This window comes from Gymnodraco acuticeps, unplaced genomic scaffold (assembly GCF_902827175.1).
Source record: "Gymnodraco acuticeps unplaced genomic scaffold, fGymAcu1.1, whole genome shotgun sequence".
In the NCBI taxonomy this organism is placed as follows: Eukaryota; Metazoa; Chordata; class Actinopteri; order Perciformes; family Bathydraconidae; genus Gymnodraco; species Gymnodraco acuticeps.
The window spans coordinates 894730-914820 of NW_022991340.1; the positions used below are offsets into that span (position 1 = coordinate 894730).

A 20091-nucleotide genomic window follows, 5' to 3' on the forward strand; every position below is an offset into this window, starting at 1 on the left:
GCGCACATGAGTAGGTTTCATAATTTCTTTAATGTCAAAGATTATAAAAATGCATTATACTCTTTTAAAAAACAAAAGATAACTGACTAAAGCACCTAACAAAATCTCTCTTGTTCAAGGTAGCAATGTAACCCATAATATAAATGCTCCCATCACACATTCATTTTGATAAGCTTGAATAATAATTACAAAAGTAGAAGTTTTATTTCATGAAATAAATTAATTCTCTTTAGGGAATCATTTTCCTTGAGTTTTGTCTAAACACATGAATCCACTTTATTTTTTCTTACATTTAATCTTTCAAAATAGTTTTTTTTTCACACAAATACACGTCTATGGCACAATACATTTACTAGAAACTAATGGCTATAATCCTCAAGCACAAGAAAATACTAGAAATAAAAAGGCAAACGGTGCGTCACAGGTCCAATCAGCCTTAATCAAATACATACAAAAAAAAATATGTACAAAAATATGTGAGTCAAAAATGCAATACATTACTCACTGAGGAAAATGTCAGGAGAAATTCCTTCAACACTTCAGAGGTAAAATATTTTTGAGGTATGAGTGTTTGTATATTTATTGATATGATCTGGACTGAGATATGTAAACAACCATTTCTAACACAACCATACATATAGTATAATACTCCAGTTCAATCATAAAAAGTCATTTAAACCTTTCATATACAAAAAGGTACTGCTAAAGAAATTATTTGTACAGCATTAAAGGGGACGTATCATGCAAAATGCACTTTTTTGATGTCTTTTATACATAAAGATGTGTCCCCGGTGTGTCAGGGAACTCACGCAGCGTCAGAAAATAAAACCCTCTCTCTTTTCCTCCGTACCCAAATCTCTAAAAACGGGGATACAACGGAGCTGATTCAGATTTGCGTCCGATATGACGTAATATCGGAAATGTGGGCTGGCTTTACACCCACGGCCCAATCAGAAACAATTCCCGACTGTTTTGGACGTAATATGGTCGGTGTTTACATTAGCATCGCTAACACTCAGAGCTAACCTGTACTGGAGAGCATGTGTGTGAAGAAGCAGGAAATAAAAAGGAACTCACCTTGTGGTATAACCGGCAAGAGAGAAAGCCTTTGAGCTCCATACTGTTTCAGATCCTTGATAATCCATGATATGGCGTTTCATCACGGCAGTATTTAGTTTAGACAGTAGCTGCCGGGTCCCGTATGAGCTCAGCCCCCTCCTTTTTTATTTTTTTATCAATTAATTATTTTTTTAAAGCTTTATACATAAAATCAGCACTTTTGAAACAGGAAGTGAAATAGAGGGATATGAGGCATGGCTAGAATGGGTGATCTGTTTGGTATTTTGAGCAAAACACTTCATAGACATGTTTTTTATATATCTGAGATCTATGCTATTGCCTAAAAATAGCATGATAGGTCCACTTTAAGCGTCTGTGAGACAGTGTGGGCACAGATCATTGGCACACTTTCTTTGAAATGTGAGAGTAAGATGGCTTTGGTGTATACAAACTGGGAGGTAAAAAATGATTTATGAGTCAACTAAATGTGATCATCCGTTTCCATCCTCAGCCTCTCCGCCTACTGCGTCAGGCATTTTCAGGTGAAAATCCCCAAATACTGAGAAAATTGATTTCCAGTTAATCCAAATACAGTTTTGAAAAAAGTTGTTCTGAACTAAAACTGTGGTAGAAGTCTCTAATGTCACAGAAGTTCATGTAGGTTTCTCGTGAAGGCATCATGTCCCTAATCTACTGCTTCTCCCACTGCTTCATGCATTTTAAGTCAGGTGAAAATCTCAAAATTCTCAAAAATGTCCCTTTTTAAAGAATTTCCTTTTTTTCAGTTCATCCGAATGAAGTTTTGAAAGGTTTTTTGTATTGACTAAAGTGTGTTTAAATATCTTAATGTCACAGAGGTTCATGTAGGTTACTCCTGAAAGCAACATTTAGCCCTAAAAAACAAGCATTATTCATAGGGGCATTTTAGGTGTCCCAAACACCTGCTTTTCTGAAAATACTCTTAATTATTGCACCAACATAACTAGGAGGACACAGTCTCTATATTCTTTGAGATTGATATGGACTTAGAGTTTACAAAGCCATTAATGTGTGTTGATGTGTAAAGCCCCCTGAGACAAATGTGTTGTGTGCTGTTGGGCTGTATAAATACAATTTAGATTGAAGATATGATGATTATGAGAAAGCCACCTCATAATGTATCCGTCATTTCCTTCTTCAATATATGTTTGATGCAACAAGAGAGAAAAAAGGCACGTCTCATATGCAGTATATACTGTACATTTGAACAGCGTAGGCACACATTTTACTTTACAAGAAAAGCTATAATAAAAATTAAAACTGAAATAAATACCTCAATACACTATATGGATGATTATTGATTTCAGTCGTATATACAGACAAGCTTTAAGGACATCTTAAGGCGAGGAGACATGGCTGGTTTTCAATTTGAGTGCAGAAGTTGTCTGTTCATAAACATTGAATCTATGCCGATCGGGACATATTAAGGGTGTGTTGAGTTGGTTTTATTACCTGCTTTATGGTTCTTAAGAGTCTATTCCGCTAAACACATCCTGTTCTCCATACATTTCCTCTGGGTCCTTTTAATTCGCTTTTTTAATACAGTAAATGTGTATCAATATGCAAGTGATATATCGTTTTATCTTGCATCGAGTTGAATGAGCTCAATAGGTTTCCACTTGTGTGAGCATAAGGATAGTCTGAATTAGGAAATTCCTGTTATTTATTTATATTTAGCAGGGTTTATGGTCCACTAGAATATAATATCATGATCTCTTTTAAAGATCTGGGAGCAGTTTTTATATCACTCTTGACATTTTAAGCCCTGGACAAAAAAACAACAACTATTTAATGAGTTATATTGTGGGAATAATCGTTGATAATGTTACCTCATTGAAGATAAGCTGTTGTGCCGAACCGACACTACTTTCACTGGGTGTTGGCAAATAAAAAACTTCTACCACCACCAACAGAACAGTGTGTGGTCAAACTAAACTTATAAGTGCATTTAAGTGAGTTGGTAAATCTCTATTTAAATTTGAAGTCCAACCAAATGACTAAGGCTTTTCTTGTTCGGCATTTTGACGCTGTCTTCTGTATATGTAATATATGGTATTGTACATATTTATATAAAAAATAAACCAGCAGAAATAAACAAATATGTGTTTCCAGTTATGAAAGGCTAGTTTGCTAATGCTGGCAGATTTTAAAATAACTTTTTGTTAGGATGGAAAAGGATGGCGGGTGGTCCATTTACAGTGTCCAGCCTCTGAATGAAGGTGAACAGCAACTGAGAAAACCTGTGAGGGGGAATAGAAAATGTTCAGAGATGAAAAACAGTCAAATTGTTTTAAAGGTCACCTATTATGCAAAATCCACTTCTTCATGTCTCTTCTACATCAACATGTAACATCAACTAACATCAACTCTGTGGAAAGAGATTCTGAAAGTTTCAGGAAAAAAGATTCTCTCTCTTTTTGTCCTGATCCATTTACACAGGCTGCTGCACCCCCGCTGTCTCACGGAGAGATACCGCAAGTCCTTCCTTCCTGCAGCCGTCAGACTATACAACCAGCACAGCCCCTAGTAGAACCCCCCCCCCCCCCCACCTGGCTGCTAAATCCTAAAAACTGTTACTATGTAACCTTTTTTTTTGTTATTATATTTTTTACATTTTTTATTATATCATAACTTAGTACTTTTTAATGCATGTAACATATGTAACATATGTAACATTAAGCTGTCTGTGGCTCTTTTTTCTGCTCTAACTATGTAAATGTCCCCTCTGTGGGACTAATAAAGTTATTCTGATTCTGATAAAAACCTGTCTGAAAATGAGCTGATCAGATTTTGGCCACTTTATGATGTCATAACGATTTTTTGTCTTGTGTAACCATTAGCCAATCACCAACCAAGGTAACACCATTATCATTAACTTCCTTCCAGGCGTTTATGTCAGTCTCACCTTTTTGTCCCCCACCATGGCTGCTACCCTGACACCCAGCTGTGTGTGGTGGTCTTCACCCTTTGGGGGAACCCAGCTGAGGGGTCAAAGTTAAAGTCGAGGGCTCCGCCATCCATCAGGGTGTCATGGAGCACCGTCTCCATGTCACATTCAAGCCTCTCGATGGACACGTTGTCCAGGTCGCTGGGCAGCCGCTCCTGGTGATGAAGGTGAGGGTGAACCGAGCCGAGCGCCCTGTAGCCGCTGGTGCTGCCGTAGCCCGTGGAAACGGAGTAAGTGTGTGTGGGGTGTGTGTGAGGCAGCTGCATGAATGTCCTCAGGCTGGTCATTCGATGAGGGGCCCCTGAAGGACTAGTCAGACTAGTCAGGGGGATCATGTTACAGCTATTCAAATCGTGTGAGCTCGGAGGACCCTGTCTATGTATAGCTTGTGGATTTACATGAGGGTGACTCTGAGGAGGATTCATCATTTTCGCCCCGTTGTGACCTCCCATGTGGCTCTGGCGGCTGTAAGGGGGCAGTTGGCAACCTCCCCTCCCCACCTCCCTATTGGCTTCTGCTTCTGAGGTCAGCAGCTCTTTGAGGAGGCCAGCAGGGCAGATGTACTGGTTCTCATAAGCCCCAAAGCCCGGCTTGGTCTGTGGGAGCACCTGCATGGGGGCGGGGGGCAGGTTGCTCATCCTGACCTGGCTGTACATGCATTTACGGTAGTCTTTCTGTGGGAGCGGGGTCAAGCCGGGGGAGCTGTAGGGGCCGCTCTGAAGCATGGCAGCATTTGATGAATGTGTGGAGTCAGACACCAGCTGTGGGGTTTTAGGGGGCAGCAGGTTCAGGTTATCCAGCAGACCCTCCATGACCATCTCTGAGCCGTGTATGGACCCGGCCACCTCGGACAGGCTGGGCAGAGAGGAGGTGATCTTGGTTCCCGACGCTCCGGGGTACATCATGTGGCCCTCAGACTCCCCCAGGTCGTCCGGGTCAGGAGGGAAAGGCGAGTGGCAGCCGCTCAGGGTGCTGGCGTCAGAGCTGGTGCGCGTCCTGAAGGAGCTCCAGGCTTCAAAGTCCTCGTTGCTGTGAGAGTTTGGGCTCCCCAGCCAGTTGGAGTACTGGGAACCAGGGCTGCCGTCCCCCCCCTCAACCCCCTCCTGTAGAGCCATCTAAAGATAGGAAAACATGAACCAGGCTACCATTAATAAACAACACTATTACTATTTTATTTTTTTACTTTATTGATTGATACATTTTTGCCGCGTGACATATTTCTTTAGGATTACTTCAATAAATATAGTTTTTTACTAAAGATGATGTTTCCTAAAAAAAAGCGTGTCTTATATTTGTAGCAATAAATATAATTATTGCTTTACGGTCATTTTAGGTACATTCAGTATGTTTTAGTGCCATTTTAAACACATTTTTATGATTAAATCGATCTTGAATTGTGATTATTTTCCACAGGACAATCGTGACTTAGAGCACATTTTCTAAGAGAGCAGATGACTGTATTTTCAAAGAACCTAACTTCTATTAACAGAGATTAAGCAGAGCTGTGAGAAAAATACACACATACAGAACAAACTGATTGTATGAGTGAGTATAATGTTAATAAAAAGGGGGACTGTACCTTTTTCTTTGTGGCCCTTCCTCGGCTCTTGGCAAACTTACTGTTGTTGTCCATGGAGGCGGCTCTGCGGCGCGGCGACTTCCCGCTCTTACCCCCATCGGGGTTCAACATCCACCAGGAGCTTTTGCCCGTCCCCTCGTTCTGTATGCGCACAAAGCGGCTGTGCAGCGACAGGTTGTGTCTGATGGAGTTCTGCGTGGAGAAAAGATTTGAACATTTGTAAACAGGAAAGGCGGGAAGACTTAAAATATAGAATTACTAGTTATGTTTATACAAAACAAATTAATCAGTAAGCTAATCTGAGTGTCACAATATTAAGGTAATGTATCCTCATTAGTTTCTGTTGATTTCTGATTCTTTAGATATCAAATGCATTCTAAATAAAAACAAGAGAAAGAAATAAGATGTTTTTCCCATAGGTGTATTATGCAAGACAACAGAACAAAATCACCTTAGAAAATAAGATATTTTCGGATAAGAAATGTGTCCTCTGCTCATAGATTTTATTTAAAGGAAAACCTTTCATGAAGTATATTCAGGCAGTAGCCTACACACCAACATTTTAACACATGAGACCATACTACAGTTAAAAAGCAGAAATAAAATCTGAACTGACAGAAAATGTTAGTTTAATACACACAATTAAGCTCACACACACTATTTTATGAACATATAGGTTCACCTGCTGAATTAGAAAAAGAACAAAGAAAGTGAAAACCATAAAGCAGATTCAGGCAGTAGGTGTATATATTCACACTTAAAGTATTAGCTTACAGAACAGCACAGCTAACAAAGGAGAAATAACATCTGCTTCTTTTAAAACAAATACAACATGCTTTTTTTTAGCTTTTTAGTAACATTGGAATCCTGCTAGTAATTTTTTGGTATACTGATTGAATCCATTACATGTAATCTGTTACTCCCCAAGCCTGGTTGCAAGACCTCTTTGGACTTTGAGGAAGCTACAATGTGGAGTCTAAATAACAGGATTTCTTTCCAAATGTTATTTTATCTTAAGATAAACAACACTGACCCTCTGGTGACGTGGCACAAGTTATCCCTAATCGCTTCTTACAGGGAATGAGATGAGAAGGTGCATTTCCGCAGAGGAACTATTTGCCATTTCTCATACCGAGTGGAGAAGGAGCTGTTGAGGGTGAGTGTGACGTCAAAGCCAGCAGATGAACAGGAAGTATGCATATGTCCATATCCTCCGTCAACAATATTATGTCGACTGAGCCTTTTCCACTCCACACTCTCCAGCAACATATATAAGTTACTTTGGCTTGAGGAAGCAAGAAAGGGATATGTCATGTCATTAATTGTACACTATATAAATATACGGACCATGTTAGAACAGCCAGTGCTTGCTTAGAAAAGTCCTACATTAGAGTTTATTAGGGTGGTCATCCTTCTCTCTCCTCACTGTAAGCCATAATCATGTTTCCTGTGATTTACACAATGTTTGATCAGCACATGCTTTTCCCACCCTTCCACCAGCAGCAGTTTATTTTCTGAAAGAGCAGATTCTTCAGAAAATGAGACTGCATTGCTTTGGGGTTTACCCAACTTGCTCCCTTTTTTTTTTTTTAAAGTGTGGTCACATTTGTCCTTATGCTAACATGTATACACCTAAAGCCTCACTCAGTCCTCTCTCTCTAATGCTATGTTATGAACTCTATAAAGAATGCAGAGGCGCCTCCTGCGGTAACTCTCTCAGGAAGAAAAACAGCGATGGTTAAGGAACACAGACATGGTCACACAGGACACAGGCACTATAGACTGCTCTCAATGGATATTAAATGTTGGTCGTGGGTTGGGAGCATTCAGTGTATATCCGAAGATTGAGAAATAAATACATTTGTAATCATTTTGTTCAAAGTTATAACTATGTCTGCTCCATAGCTTCTCTTAATAACTGGACTTAAAATCCCACTGGACATTTTACATTCATATTCTATTTAATATTGAATAATCCATTCTTGCACAATAATATCCTGAATTATATTTGTTACTGAAAATTTGTATTTCCACATGTATATATATATTTTTCATCTTTTTAATGCTATTTTATTTCTATTTCTGAAATATATTGGACTGTTTATTTCTGTGTCTTAGTTTCTCTTATGTACATTGCCTTGTGTTTTTTTATGTTGCTGCAACGCAAACAATTCCAAATGTAGTACCTATCTATCCATCTATCTATCTATCTATCTCTCCATCTATCCATCTATCTATCCATCTATCCATCTATCTATCCATCTATCTATCTATCCATCTCTCTATCTATCCATCTCTCTATCTATCCATCTATCCATCCATCCATCTATCTATCCATCTATCCATCCATCTATCTATCTATCCATCTATCCATCCATCCATCTATCCATCCATCTATCTATCCATCTATCTATCCATCCATCTATCTATCTAGAACCTGAATGACACTTCAAATAATTGTAGGAATAGAACATACTAAGGATATTGTGCGCATTGTTTTGGATGACTGTCCCCATACAAGGCACTGAACCACGGCAAGCTTCAGCTCAAACCATACATCCACAGTGGCTTTGTGGAGGCAGCGAGCTGTGCATGAATGAGAAATGTTTTACTGGAAAAGAAGACGGGGGGAGGTTACAGAGTTCATGGGGAGGATGGGGAGGGACGTCAGAGTGAGATGTTTTTGCCGGCAGAGCTGAGGTCAATGGGTTCACTCTTCACTGTGTGCTGAACACGAGCTACTCAGCCTGCGCTCACAAAGACATGCAAACAGGTTGAATGGAGCTCAGTGGATAGTGTGCTGAACTTCGAATCAGGGGGTAGCAAGTTCGAGTCCCACTGCAGTCAGCATGTCGTTGTGTCCCTGGACAAGACACTTCACCCCAAATGGCTGCTGTGGGGATTGCCCACAGTACTGAATGTATGTAAGTCGCTTTGGATAAAAGCGTCTAACAAGTGAAATGTAATGGAGTAGGAGCAGAGAGAGGAGAAGATTCACAGACATGCTGCTGGCTGTACTTTCTGACTCACCACAACAAACCCCCCCACCCGGTCTCCTCCCTTCTCTTCCACTGACTTTTAAATAAAGCTTCCTGTGTCGGAGGACATCCTGCACATGCTGAAGAGACGTGAAGGGGAGTTAACGCTCACTCCATGTCCTCACAATGCAATACAAATCTGACTCAGGTTAAGGATAGGACAGAAAGTAGATGATTTTATCGTGGAACGTGATAAAAAAAACTTCCAATTGGTTGAATTTGGTCATTTCTATTTGCAGAATAACTGTGAATATCCTCATATAAGCTGTCTATTATGGTAGACATGTAAAAAATACTGTGTTTTAAACATACAGAAGTAAAGTGATGGATGATTATGTATGTATTAAGAACAGATTCCCTCAATGTTAGTTTATTTTACTTTGTGGATCCATCATTTATGCGGCCGGGGGCTTACTATTCGTGATTAGTTTAAAAAGGGAAATCTTTAATTTTGTCTGATTGTTTTTTACTAAAGACGATAAAAAAGGTGACCTGTCTGTGTTTCAATAAATATAATTGTTACTCCACAAAATGCAAGATTAAATAAATCCACTCTGTGCATTATTTGAATTGCAAGATGATTGTGTTCTCATTTTCTGTCTTTGTGCAAAACATGAGCAAATATTTTCTGAAATGTCAAACTGTTCCTTTAACATAGTTGTGATTTGACGTGATTGTATCATGACCTTCTCTCCCTTTAACTTGATCTCAATCTGTAACCAGAAGACAGGAAATGAGTCGAGGACGAGAGATCTGAGCGATGTGTTGCACAGCTTCAGTCTGTGAACTAACTTCACTAAAACCAAGACGACATGTCTCGCTCGCAGACAGCTGAGATCACTAGTGATATGCAAATGCTGACTGCCTACAATGGATCATGGGCTGCATGACTGGGCCCTGGGAAGAGGAATTTCTCTACTCTGCCAGGGATAATCCTTGTCTGAGACAGACCTCACCTCAGCCCAAAGAGAACAAAAGACATCCCCTGCCTCACTAATTCAGGAGGTGCTCCATTCACACATCATGCCCCTGAAAGCCTGACCCAAGGTGGCCTATATGCTGCTAAACTTTTTTATAAAACATATTGTCACGGTCCTCATGTTTTAACCGGCTTTGAAGTTAAATATGTGCACCTGTAGCTGCATATGAATGTGGGGCATTAAGAAGTCTGTGTGCTCCTCATTGACCTTTCACAGCTACTAGGGGAGTTCCCAGGCACAGATTACAGACTGCAAGTGACGTAAAGGATCTATTAAGCACGTTGAGCAGTGATCAAACACAAGCTTGTAGAAGAAATAGGATGCATTAGATACAAATATGTCATTAGAAAATATTTTAATATGATGCTGTTTGCGTCTTGCTTTGTGTTCGTAGTCATGTCAATTGACTTTTGTGTGCTTAAAATGTAAGCTTTGTAGCTACCGAACATCTATTTCCATTCTTGATATTGCCTTTAATAATTATAATATGCTAAGAATTCATCTATTAGCTTATATGTCTCTGTGAAAGACTTAAACGGACACAAACTGGCTTTACACTGAAGAATGAGAGTTTTAACATTGCTCTGTTTCTAGGTCAGTGGGTGCAAGGATGCCTGACATGGGAAAGGTCTTATTGCTTCTGACTAAATCTATTTACAGTTTGCCCTCAGAAATGCAACATGTTGAACAATGTCAATCTTCAGCAGAAAGCATTTGTCTCTCTGCTGTCCAAGTCTAACTGCTCTATGGTAGATTGTTAGCTAATTATCCAACAGCTTACAACTCTTCAAATGCACTCAATGATCTCAAAATCATCTGTGTTCAATATTTGTATGTGACAAACTGCTGATGCATGAAGCGACTCCTCCTACTGGACTTCAAAACAATCAACACAGCTGCTGTCTCTTGTGTAGTGAAGCGTGAGGTTGCAGTAACGGTCGCAGGGTGAGTAAACAAGCAAGGCCCAGTTGCAGGGACAGGTGCTGCAGCCACACAGTGAAAGTGGCCTCACGTGCAACTGATCCAAACGTTTTACATATAGATCCAGACGCAACCACAGACTGGAGAGGATCCCCACAGGAGAACCACTGGGGAGACCATCTGCTACTCATATCTGTAACTCCGCTTTAAATCAATGAGGCGTGATACTTAGCGAGTGACGAAAATAATGGAGGGAAAAAGAGAGTCACTTTAAATTTGCAGACATGTCTTGGCCTATAAGTTTAGCAGTAAAACTCAGAGGTTAAGCTGCTGCCAAAACGATCCACGGTCTCGTATTACCAGTAGCATATTGTTAGCAGACTCTAGGTATGGCTGTGCTGACATTAGGCTATTGTAGCATTTTGCTAACGTTTTCTATATTTATGCTACTGCTACGCTAAGTTTCAGCATGTCACCAGAGAATTTTCTTTGATTTTATCCCATAATAGAAAACACCAAGTTAATTGAAATGTTCAGAAATAAGCAAACGTATTCAGTAATATCAGTTACTTAAAGTTAGCTAATATTAGCTCATTTTAGCAACCATTAGCCATTGGTAATACCAAACCACGTGAGGTTGTGGCAGTTTTGTAAAAGTAAGAATATATAATGTCTTCTGTAAAGTCTCACTTGAATCAGTACCCCTCCCAGATTGTATCCATCTTGCTTTAAGCTAATGTTGCATAATGTTTATATTTTCTAATCAAGCTTCATGGCTTGCTAGTTGGAATATTTGTCCAAAAATCACATTAAGAGTCAAATAAGGAAGCGTGCTAATCTCTTAGGCAGACTATTATTCTTGACCAGTTTGTTGGCCAGTGCCTTAAGACATTGTGTTGTTCAGAATGTCATTACAAATATTGGCTTTCTATTACTTCTGTGGTTTAATGCAACAACAAAAAAATCATGTATAAAATAAGGATAAAGCTTGTTGTTAGTGTGTCTTATTGGGACACATTACATCTCTTGACATACTTACTTATTTTAAATTGATTGTAAAATTATTAAAATGTCTAATAATTGCAAAAATTATTCTGCTAAAAGATAATACTGCAGCCATATTTTGTATTCCTGTCTAATTAAAATGCAAGACACAAAGACAGCAATGTATTGAGCTGCTAAATGAAAAAAAGGGGAAACCATCTTATTTTTAAATAGCAAATGTATTTTTGATCTTGTGAGACAAGTGTTCACACTGCTTCTTTATCTTGCACTTTATGAAGACTCTTGCTGGGTGCAAAAATACCATTGAAGATGTCTGACAGTAAATCAGAGCTGTTATCTTTAATATCTGTTATCACTTTACTATATCACCACAGAGCAGAACGATATGCAGGGTGAATAAGAGAATTAGAGCGCACAGAACTTGCAGAGATTACAGTAAAAGGACAAGCCACTTCCTGACAGTGTCTTCCTGTGCACCCCTCCCCCTTTCTCCTCTGACCCAGGAAGATGAAAATGAGTGTGGGCCCTGAGTTTAGTGTTATAGGGCGGTAACAAAAAAAGGCGAGCGCTGTAGAAGAAGAGCCCTTGAGCTCAGTGTGCAGACCACGTCGCCTCGTTGTGGCTCCCGGCACAATACAGGTTACTTCATTAACACTGAGCATCAAACCGAGTGACCTACTTCTGCAATGGCTTCAAAGTGGGGCTATGAAAAGGAATGGGGAGCTTTGTGTTGGGAGCTCAGGCTTGAATATACAACCAGGAGGGAAATGAGCATGATGAACACATCCTCACTTGATGTGTAACTGATAAAAAGAAAACTTAATATTAAGAAAAACTAAGCCGATTACAAACTTGATCTATAAGCTTCTACAGCCTAATCCTGAGATTATTTGCACACTTTAAAGGTTAAAAAGGCCAACTGTTTTTGTACAGGCTTGGACACTAATCTAAATTACTTCTGATTCCTTTCCTTTGTCTTCACACAATAATTCTCCACTTGCCTCTGCACCCATGTCCATTATATTTTTGCATAATGTATTTGAGGCCAGGTTATTTTTGTGAACAGAATATAGAGGGGGGGGGGGGGTTATTATTGTGTGGGACTGGAGGACAATGCAGAAAGCCACATGCCGTAGATTCCACAGACTCACACATGTGTAGACAGCAGACTGTACACAGGCATCGGCCCACAGAAAGCCAGTCAGCTGACGGCTCCCCTCCCTCCCTGAAGCTATACGCGCTCCTCATTGAAAAGCCCCTGCCCCAAGCCTCCTTTTCTTCATGGGGTTACTTGAAGCTTTCAGTGGGCCTCTTAAGTTAAGGGTAGGCCTCCCTTTTTTAACCTTGTGATCCCAAGACAAATAGCAGACTTTTTCTTGCCTCTTTTAGTGGCCTCTTTTCAGGTCTGTGTCCTCAAACCGAGTTCACAAACCCTCAGTCGAACCCCTGATTTGTTTAAAAGTTGCTCATAAAGAAGCAAACAATTGTAATTAAACAATAGAAGTTATTTTGTTTATAAATGTTAGCAGCTCTGTGACGCTTTTCTTATACTGTTGCCATTGATGACAAAGTTGTATAGTATAATGTTAACTATGTTCAACATCTTACAGTAGATTACCAATATCATTTGCTACAGCATTAGGAAACTTAACAATATATTTGTTTTCCTAGTGTTAGGAGCAGTGGGCTGCCATTATGAACGGCGCCCGGGGAGCAGTGTGTAGGGAACGGTGCCTTGCTCAGGGACACCTCGGTAGCACTTGAACTGGTGACCTTCCAGTTGCCAAGCCAAGTCCCTATCCACTTCGCCACCACCGCAATATACTGTATGTCATAACTTTGCAAGTATTTAGTCTAGGGCTGAACGATTAATCGATTTTAAATCGAAATCGCGATTTTAAATGATGCGATTATCAAATCGCAAAGCCTGCGATTTTTTTACAATTTTTTTTTGTGTGTGTGTCTCAGTCATCCACACCAATCCGAAGTGCTGTGCTCTACATGTACCAGCCATTGTTAATCAATCAGAAGTAGCCCATGATAGAAGGTGATATACAGATTGATCCAATCACCTGCCAAGTGCTTCTGAAAGTGCCTGCCCTTTCCAAATGGCTTCGAATGGAGCTTTAGATGGTTTGGTGAAACAAACCCTCTGAGTCAGGTTAGTAATGCTCCATCACATGTTTCTATTACAGGGTGAATCTTAAACTGAAGCTTGACTTTAAAGCAACCCAACGGAAGTTTCATGTAAGTTTAGTTATTTCACTCGTAGCTCGGGCTGCGGGGGTGCTAGAGACGGGAGTACGTTGATACGACCTTCCTAGCCGGAGTTATGGCCGCATTTTACAATAAACTTCCGTTGGGTCGCTTAAAAACAAATATCGCAATTCGAATCGCAATATTTGTCAGAAAAATCGCAATTAGATTTTTTTCCAAAATCGTGCAGCCCTACTTTAGTCATTATATCAGTGTTTGACAAACTAACAACTTTGACGTGAAATCACCTAGAATTCACACCGACAGCAAACGAAAGGTGTGTCCCAAAATTCATGGCAATCCAATGGTTGGCGAGTCTTTAAACTTATAACCACAGAAAACAGATCTCACAGTGACTCATGAAAAAAGGCATGGGATCAACAAAGTCACTCATCCGCAGGGCAACATTAATTTGTAAAATTGTGTGGCAAACCGTGCAGTGGTTGAATCAAAATGTCTGTCGGGATTAAGCCGATAGAACAACACTGCTATCCCGAGAGCCTCACCACATGTTACCTGTGGTTATCTGAATAAACGTCCCTTTCTGGTCTGATTTATGAATAATGTATATCCTTTATTTATGTTTTAGTTACTTTTCATTGGCCATCAATCACAAAACTTAATTTGGATGAAAGTCAGAGTATAGGTCAATTATATCTAACTTCCATCAGCTGTCATTTGAACTGGGAGATTTTTGTTCCAATGGAGTGAGTTTGTTTCAGTTAGCAGCTCAGCTTATCTTGAATAAATAGTGTTAGTGTTGTCTGTGACTTGTTCTGGTCGTACGCAGACATCAGGCGCCAGATTTGTAGTGTAGGGGCCCTTTGGACATCTGCGTTGAATAATGTACTTATTATAAAACCACTTCACAGTGAGTACAAACAACTGCAGGCGGTCACAGAACTGTGTAATTATCTGTAAAGTGCTGTTGCATACATGTAAATACCTAAATGGACTACAATCCAATGGAGAGATTCAGAGATTAAGTATTTTTGAAATCACTCTGGCTCCCTGGTCAAAAGGTCAATGGGATATTTCTACTGGATTTCGGGTTATTGCAGAAATAAACTTGATTTCAAACAGAAGTTTATGATACTTACATATTTTGTTGAGCAAGATAAACCACGTTTACACTGTTTATGATTTGGAAAGGGTTTGTGCAATAACCAGGCCAAAAAACCCCGGCTACAAACAAACTACACTTCAGCCACATGACTTCAACGTCAACACCATTAAGCTAAGGCAGAGTGTTTGGCCTAATGGCGTTTAATGTCCACAACAACATCTGCAGTCTCATTAAAGAGGCCCTATTATGCTTTTTGGGGTTTTCTCTCTCCTATAGAGTGTTATACAGGTTTGTTGTGCATGTAAATGGTCTGCAATGGCTAAAGGAAAAAGTTCCCTCCAGAGGGAGTTTCTCTCCCCCCTGCCTAAAATGCCTCCTTTGGACTCCTTTGTTTACTTCTGCAACATAGTGATATCACTATGTAACACTCTAGCTTCTATTGGCAACATTGTACACATTGTACGTGATAGAGATGTCCCGCCCTTTAGCCTAAGCGGTTGACCAATCACAACAGAGCCGGCTAGCTAACTAATCAGAGCAGACTGGGCTCTGGTTTCAGACAGAGGGTGAAAAGAGGTGCTGTAACACAGGCAGTATGAGAAAAATAAAGAGCTTTTTGAACATTAAAGCATGGAGACATGTCCCAGTTGAGTCACAAAATACAAATATGATCCTGAAAGTGAGCAGAATAGGGACACTTGTAAGCAGACGTCTTTTGTTAAGACACAAAAAAACGTACAAGTTGGGTATTTACTGACATACTTGATGTTGTAGAACCAAATGTTAAAGTATCTTAAGCTTGTGTTAACCCCCCTTGGTTCAGTCATTTAACAATACTAACAAAAAAACATCAATATCTTTAAATCAAGGAACCCAGAACTGCAAAAATGCGAACTGATATCCGGATTTTAGGACTCTGCTTCAGCACGATATGACCTTTACGCGCTTCATGACCTTTGAAAAGTGCCGTTGTTAAAAAACGGTCTTAGACGTTGGCGAATAACACCTCAGTTCTTCTGCGCCAGGTTAACTACTCAGCAGTGCTGCTTCCTGTTCCGTTATTTAAGGTCACAGTTCACTGAGAAAAACAGTGGCATTACCAGTAAGATGGTAAAGTACCCTTGCATGTTGCACACTGCCACTCTTAGTCCCACCAACACCCCATGGGAACCAGTCCTCCCAGTTGGCAGGGGCCCTCTCTTGTGGTAGAGGCGTCATTATCACCGCAATAGTTTTGGAGGGAAACAAAACATTATTTCCATGACACGAGGGAGACAGGAAGCTACAGTATAGCTGCAGCAGCGTTGCCCTCGCCCTGCCCTCCACCCACCTTCAGTTATTTAGGTGGAGCTGTATAATCACTGAGGTTCAAACTCAACGCCCTCCACCCACCATGAGGTCTCTGGCTTATCTCTATCCTTCATTACAATCATGTATGCGGATAGTAAAGTCAACACATGATGATACAAAAGATCATAACAACCAGGTCGATGATTTCTTTTAGCATATGGCGGGGAATGGAATAAAATGACTTTACATAGAATTAGACACAAACACGATTTATCGATGTCTGGCCTCTCCTGTCGGGCCCTCCTCTTTTTCCAGCCCTGACCCTCGTGTTTTGCAGGGCGGGGATGTTAACACATGGCACTCTTTTCCATCCACTCTGCAGGAAATGCATCATAGTTCATTGTGGGGGGGGGACTGTCGTGTTTTCTGAACAGGAAAGTGTAAAAATAACTATCAGTCGGTGGTTCCGAAGCCCAACGAAGCATGCCAACATTCAGGAACGCAGAGGTTGATTTAATATAAAGATAAACAGCTTTGTGCTATTGTCAAAGAGGGATTTGCTGCTTTATTGAATGGCACACGATGCAAAGAGTGGCTACAGCAAAAAAGACTGTTATGTGGAGTTAAATGCTAAAGTATTAACAAAATGATTTCTATTTCAGATATCCAATTTGTGTCCAAACTTAAGTAGCAGTAGAGTGGAGTACAGCGGAGGATTCGAGCAAGATGTCTGCTGAGGTAGTTTGAATGTCTGGTTAGATTTCATTGATTGCTGAAGCTGAAGTTAGTTGTGTCGATATATATTCGCATATTTAAATATCTTGGTGCATAAAGGTGCAGTTGGCCCTTTGAAAAGTGTAACTCTCAGTGCTCAATTCGAACAAACACCTCCAACAGAAAGCTTGAGAGAGGGCAGAGGAGGAAGTGACAGGATAAAGAGCAGCAATCCCTTTCTCCAGGCTGCAGCATCCGCTGAGGAAACTCTAGAAGACAGGGACACAAAGATATGAGCGCACAGCTCAGGAATGGAGGATGTTTGACGTTGTTCCCAGCATTCCCTTCTCCTAAGCCCCTTCCCCTCCGACACACTCCCCAACACTGATTGAGCTGTTTGTGTCGCCTCCTGTTATTGTCAGGGGGAGAGCACCGAAACAGTTGACTCCATGCTGCTCCCTTGGCCAAAACCCCATTGCACTCCCACCAGCAACTGCACCGATTGTACATGTAGCCAATAATGAACCGCAGAGAGATGAAGAAAAGAAGGAAAAGGAGGCTAACCAGAGCCATAAGTCACAAAGGGCTGTTGAACAATTGAAACTATAATTGATTGAGGTTCACAAAGGCATTTCCTGACATAACTTCAAAATTACGTCTCGTGAGAATGCAAGGGTTACAGGAAGGGCTACACATCTGAAATCAGAAATTATTTTAGTGTGCTTGTTTCATTAACGTTTACTTCACTTTTTCTGTCCACACTTTCTATCCATCATGGCTGAGTAACTTCCTTACCCCGGCGAGACGTTACTAAGACCCAGATTAGCATGTTTGCACAGGCATTAGGCTCCTGCTTTTCCCTGCTAGATATTTCCAGGGCCAGAAAGCACAGCTTTGTAAAATTCCAGGACTGTACCACATTTTCCATGACTGTGGAAATGCTGCATAGACCATGGGTCAGTATGTTTTGTGCTTGTAATGGATAGATTGTTCCCACACAGAGAGAACTATTCTGGATGTTTGGGATGTTTACAGCAAGATTGACTGGCTGCTTCAGAGCTTTATGTTTCCTCACTGACACAGCAGAGAGGCGTGTGCTATAGCTGACAGAGGAAACCACTCCAACACTTCAAAGGTTACTAACAAGCCAAAGTTCAGAAGCCAAACTCAAGAGCAATCACTGAGCAGTTTTTAAATGATAGATAAAGAAACAAGTATTATTTTTCATGTATTCATTCGTTTTAGATTCAATTAGATGCATGGCTCAGAGTACTGAGGATATACAGTTTGGCAGTAGAAATGGGTATAAACACTATACCCCGAAGTATAGAAATGTAATACCCTAAGTATAGACAGTAGTTTATAGACACTAAGAAAGAATAAATATGATTATTATTATACACTATTGACGGTTTTTTAAACCTGTGTTAATAAAAATATGAGTAAGCCAAGATATTTCCAATGAATGATCACCTAAAGCACTGAATGACAAACAAGTATTGGCTTGAAATAAAAGTACAGAGCATAAAATCCACATGCAAAGTTATAAAAGTGCTCTGTCTGGTTCATCATCATGACAGACTGAGTGACCACATTACATTGAGTGAGGTCACACAAGGTATTTTGCTGCTTTGGGAAACAGTTGCTGTGACAACACTGACTGGCGAGTAGGAAAAAACAGGTACAAAACACATGGACTTCAGCCATCATTCATTTTTGTTATTTACTGCGACATTTCAGAATGCTTTCTTAAATCCCCATAATGGAGAATATTGAACAGAATATTATAGAAACCTGTTTCTAACTGCTCCAACACTTTCCCCTTTAACAACCATCATTTACATATCTGTATTGTCTTCACACTGAGCATTGTACATTCATATTTGATTTAAAATGCAATGTTTTGCACACTTAATGTTAATGCATGTATTCGACAGATAGTCTACAGATTTATATGTTTCACTGTCATTATGAATTTTACTTTTTTGTTTTGTTTTATTTTGATTTGTTTATATCTAGTGTTTGTTTATGTATACCCTTTCTCATCTTCATATTATGTTCAATGCCTTGTTTACAGTACCGCTGCTGTGACGAAAACATTCCCAAATTGGGATCAATAAAGTCAATCTTATTTTAGCCAACTTCTGTTGAGTGTTAGCTAGAGTTAAGTTACTGCAGAATAAACTAATCTACATGCTATTTAATTTTAAATAGCATGTATTTAAAGAAAGTAAAATCATTTTTGAAAAACTGCATCAGAAAGTTTGCCAAAGTGTTCAGCAACTTAAGTATTTTGGAAAGTATTGTGCAGGTGTGCTGCTAAATTACAGCATTGAATGACACGTGTGTTAATGTTATGTTTATACTTCTGGTTTGGCGTTAAATGGTTACATCTCAACCATGAACGCACCTCAGCTTCTTTACCTTAAACACTCACTCACCTTCCAGCCCGCGGAGCTGTTGCTGTCTCCCTTATCCTTGAAGTAAGGCACGTTCTTCACCATCCAGTCGTAAATCTGAGACAGAGTCAGCCTCTTCTCAGGTGAGCTGTCTATGGCCTTGGTGATCAGGTCGGCGTACGACATGTTCCCCCAGGCGTTGCGGCGGGACGAGCTGCCTTTCCTCGGTCCGGAGGTGCTGCTTCCCGGAGGAGCGACGCCCGGAGAGGGGACCTGCTGAGCGGGGAGCGGCTGCTGCTGGAGGGGATGGAGGTGGTGCTGCTGCTGTGGAGGGACACAATTCCCCTCTCGACACTGAAAGTCCCTCTGCTCCGCATACTCTTCATAGTCCTCCTCTAACAAGCCGAGGCTGCTGATGAAGTCGGTGTTTCCTCCGGGCTCCTGCTGCACTGAGGGGGCCGGGGAGGAGGTGTTGGAGCCGGCCGGATCGCTGAGCTCCGGGCGGGGCAGCGGCCAGGTGCAGGACCGCGGCCGGGAGAGAGGTTCGAATTCCGGGTCTATTTCGACCGGCTGCGGTACCTCAGCCATGCCTGTGTCAAACTCACTGTCACAGACACTCGCATACAAAAATAAATAATGGGGGGGGGGGAATCAACAGGTAAAAGTGGTTTTGCGTCCACACACACACACCAGACAAGACAAGAGGTTTGCAATTTAAAAGTTGGATAAATGTTTGGTTCAAAGTCTTTACTGAAGTCACACCATCCTGCACCGACTGGTCTCTACCCTCAACTGTCA

At 40.6% G+C, this 20091-nt stretch overlaps 1 protein-coding gene across 1 annotated transcript; it reads right to left on the bottom strand.

The window, feature by feature from the left end:
- Positions 1-1207: 1207 nt before the first annotated feature.
- On the bottom strand, positions 1208-20070 carry LOC117562657 (forkhead box protein O1-A-like). The gene is made up of 4 exons (XM_034240489.1): positions 19336-20070; positions 5625-5816; positions 4004-5160; positions 1208-3338 (listed from the first exon to the last, which is right to left on the bottom strand). Exons 1-3 carry the CDS (start codon positions 19879-19881, stop codon positions 4027-4029), a joined length of 1872 nt encoding a protein of 623 aa, XP_034096380.1. The 5' UTR covers positions 19882-20070; the 3' UTR covers positions 1208-3338; positions 4004-4026.
- Between the last annotated feature and the right edge of the window lie 21 nt (positions 20071-20091).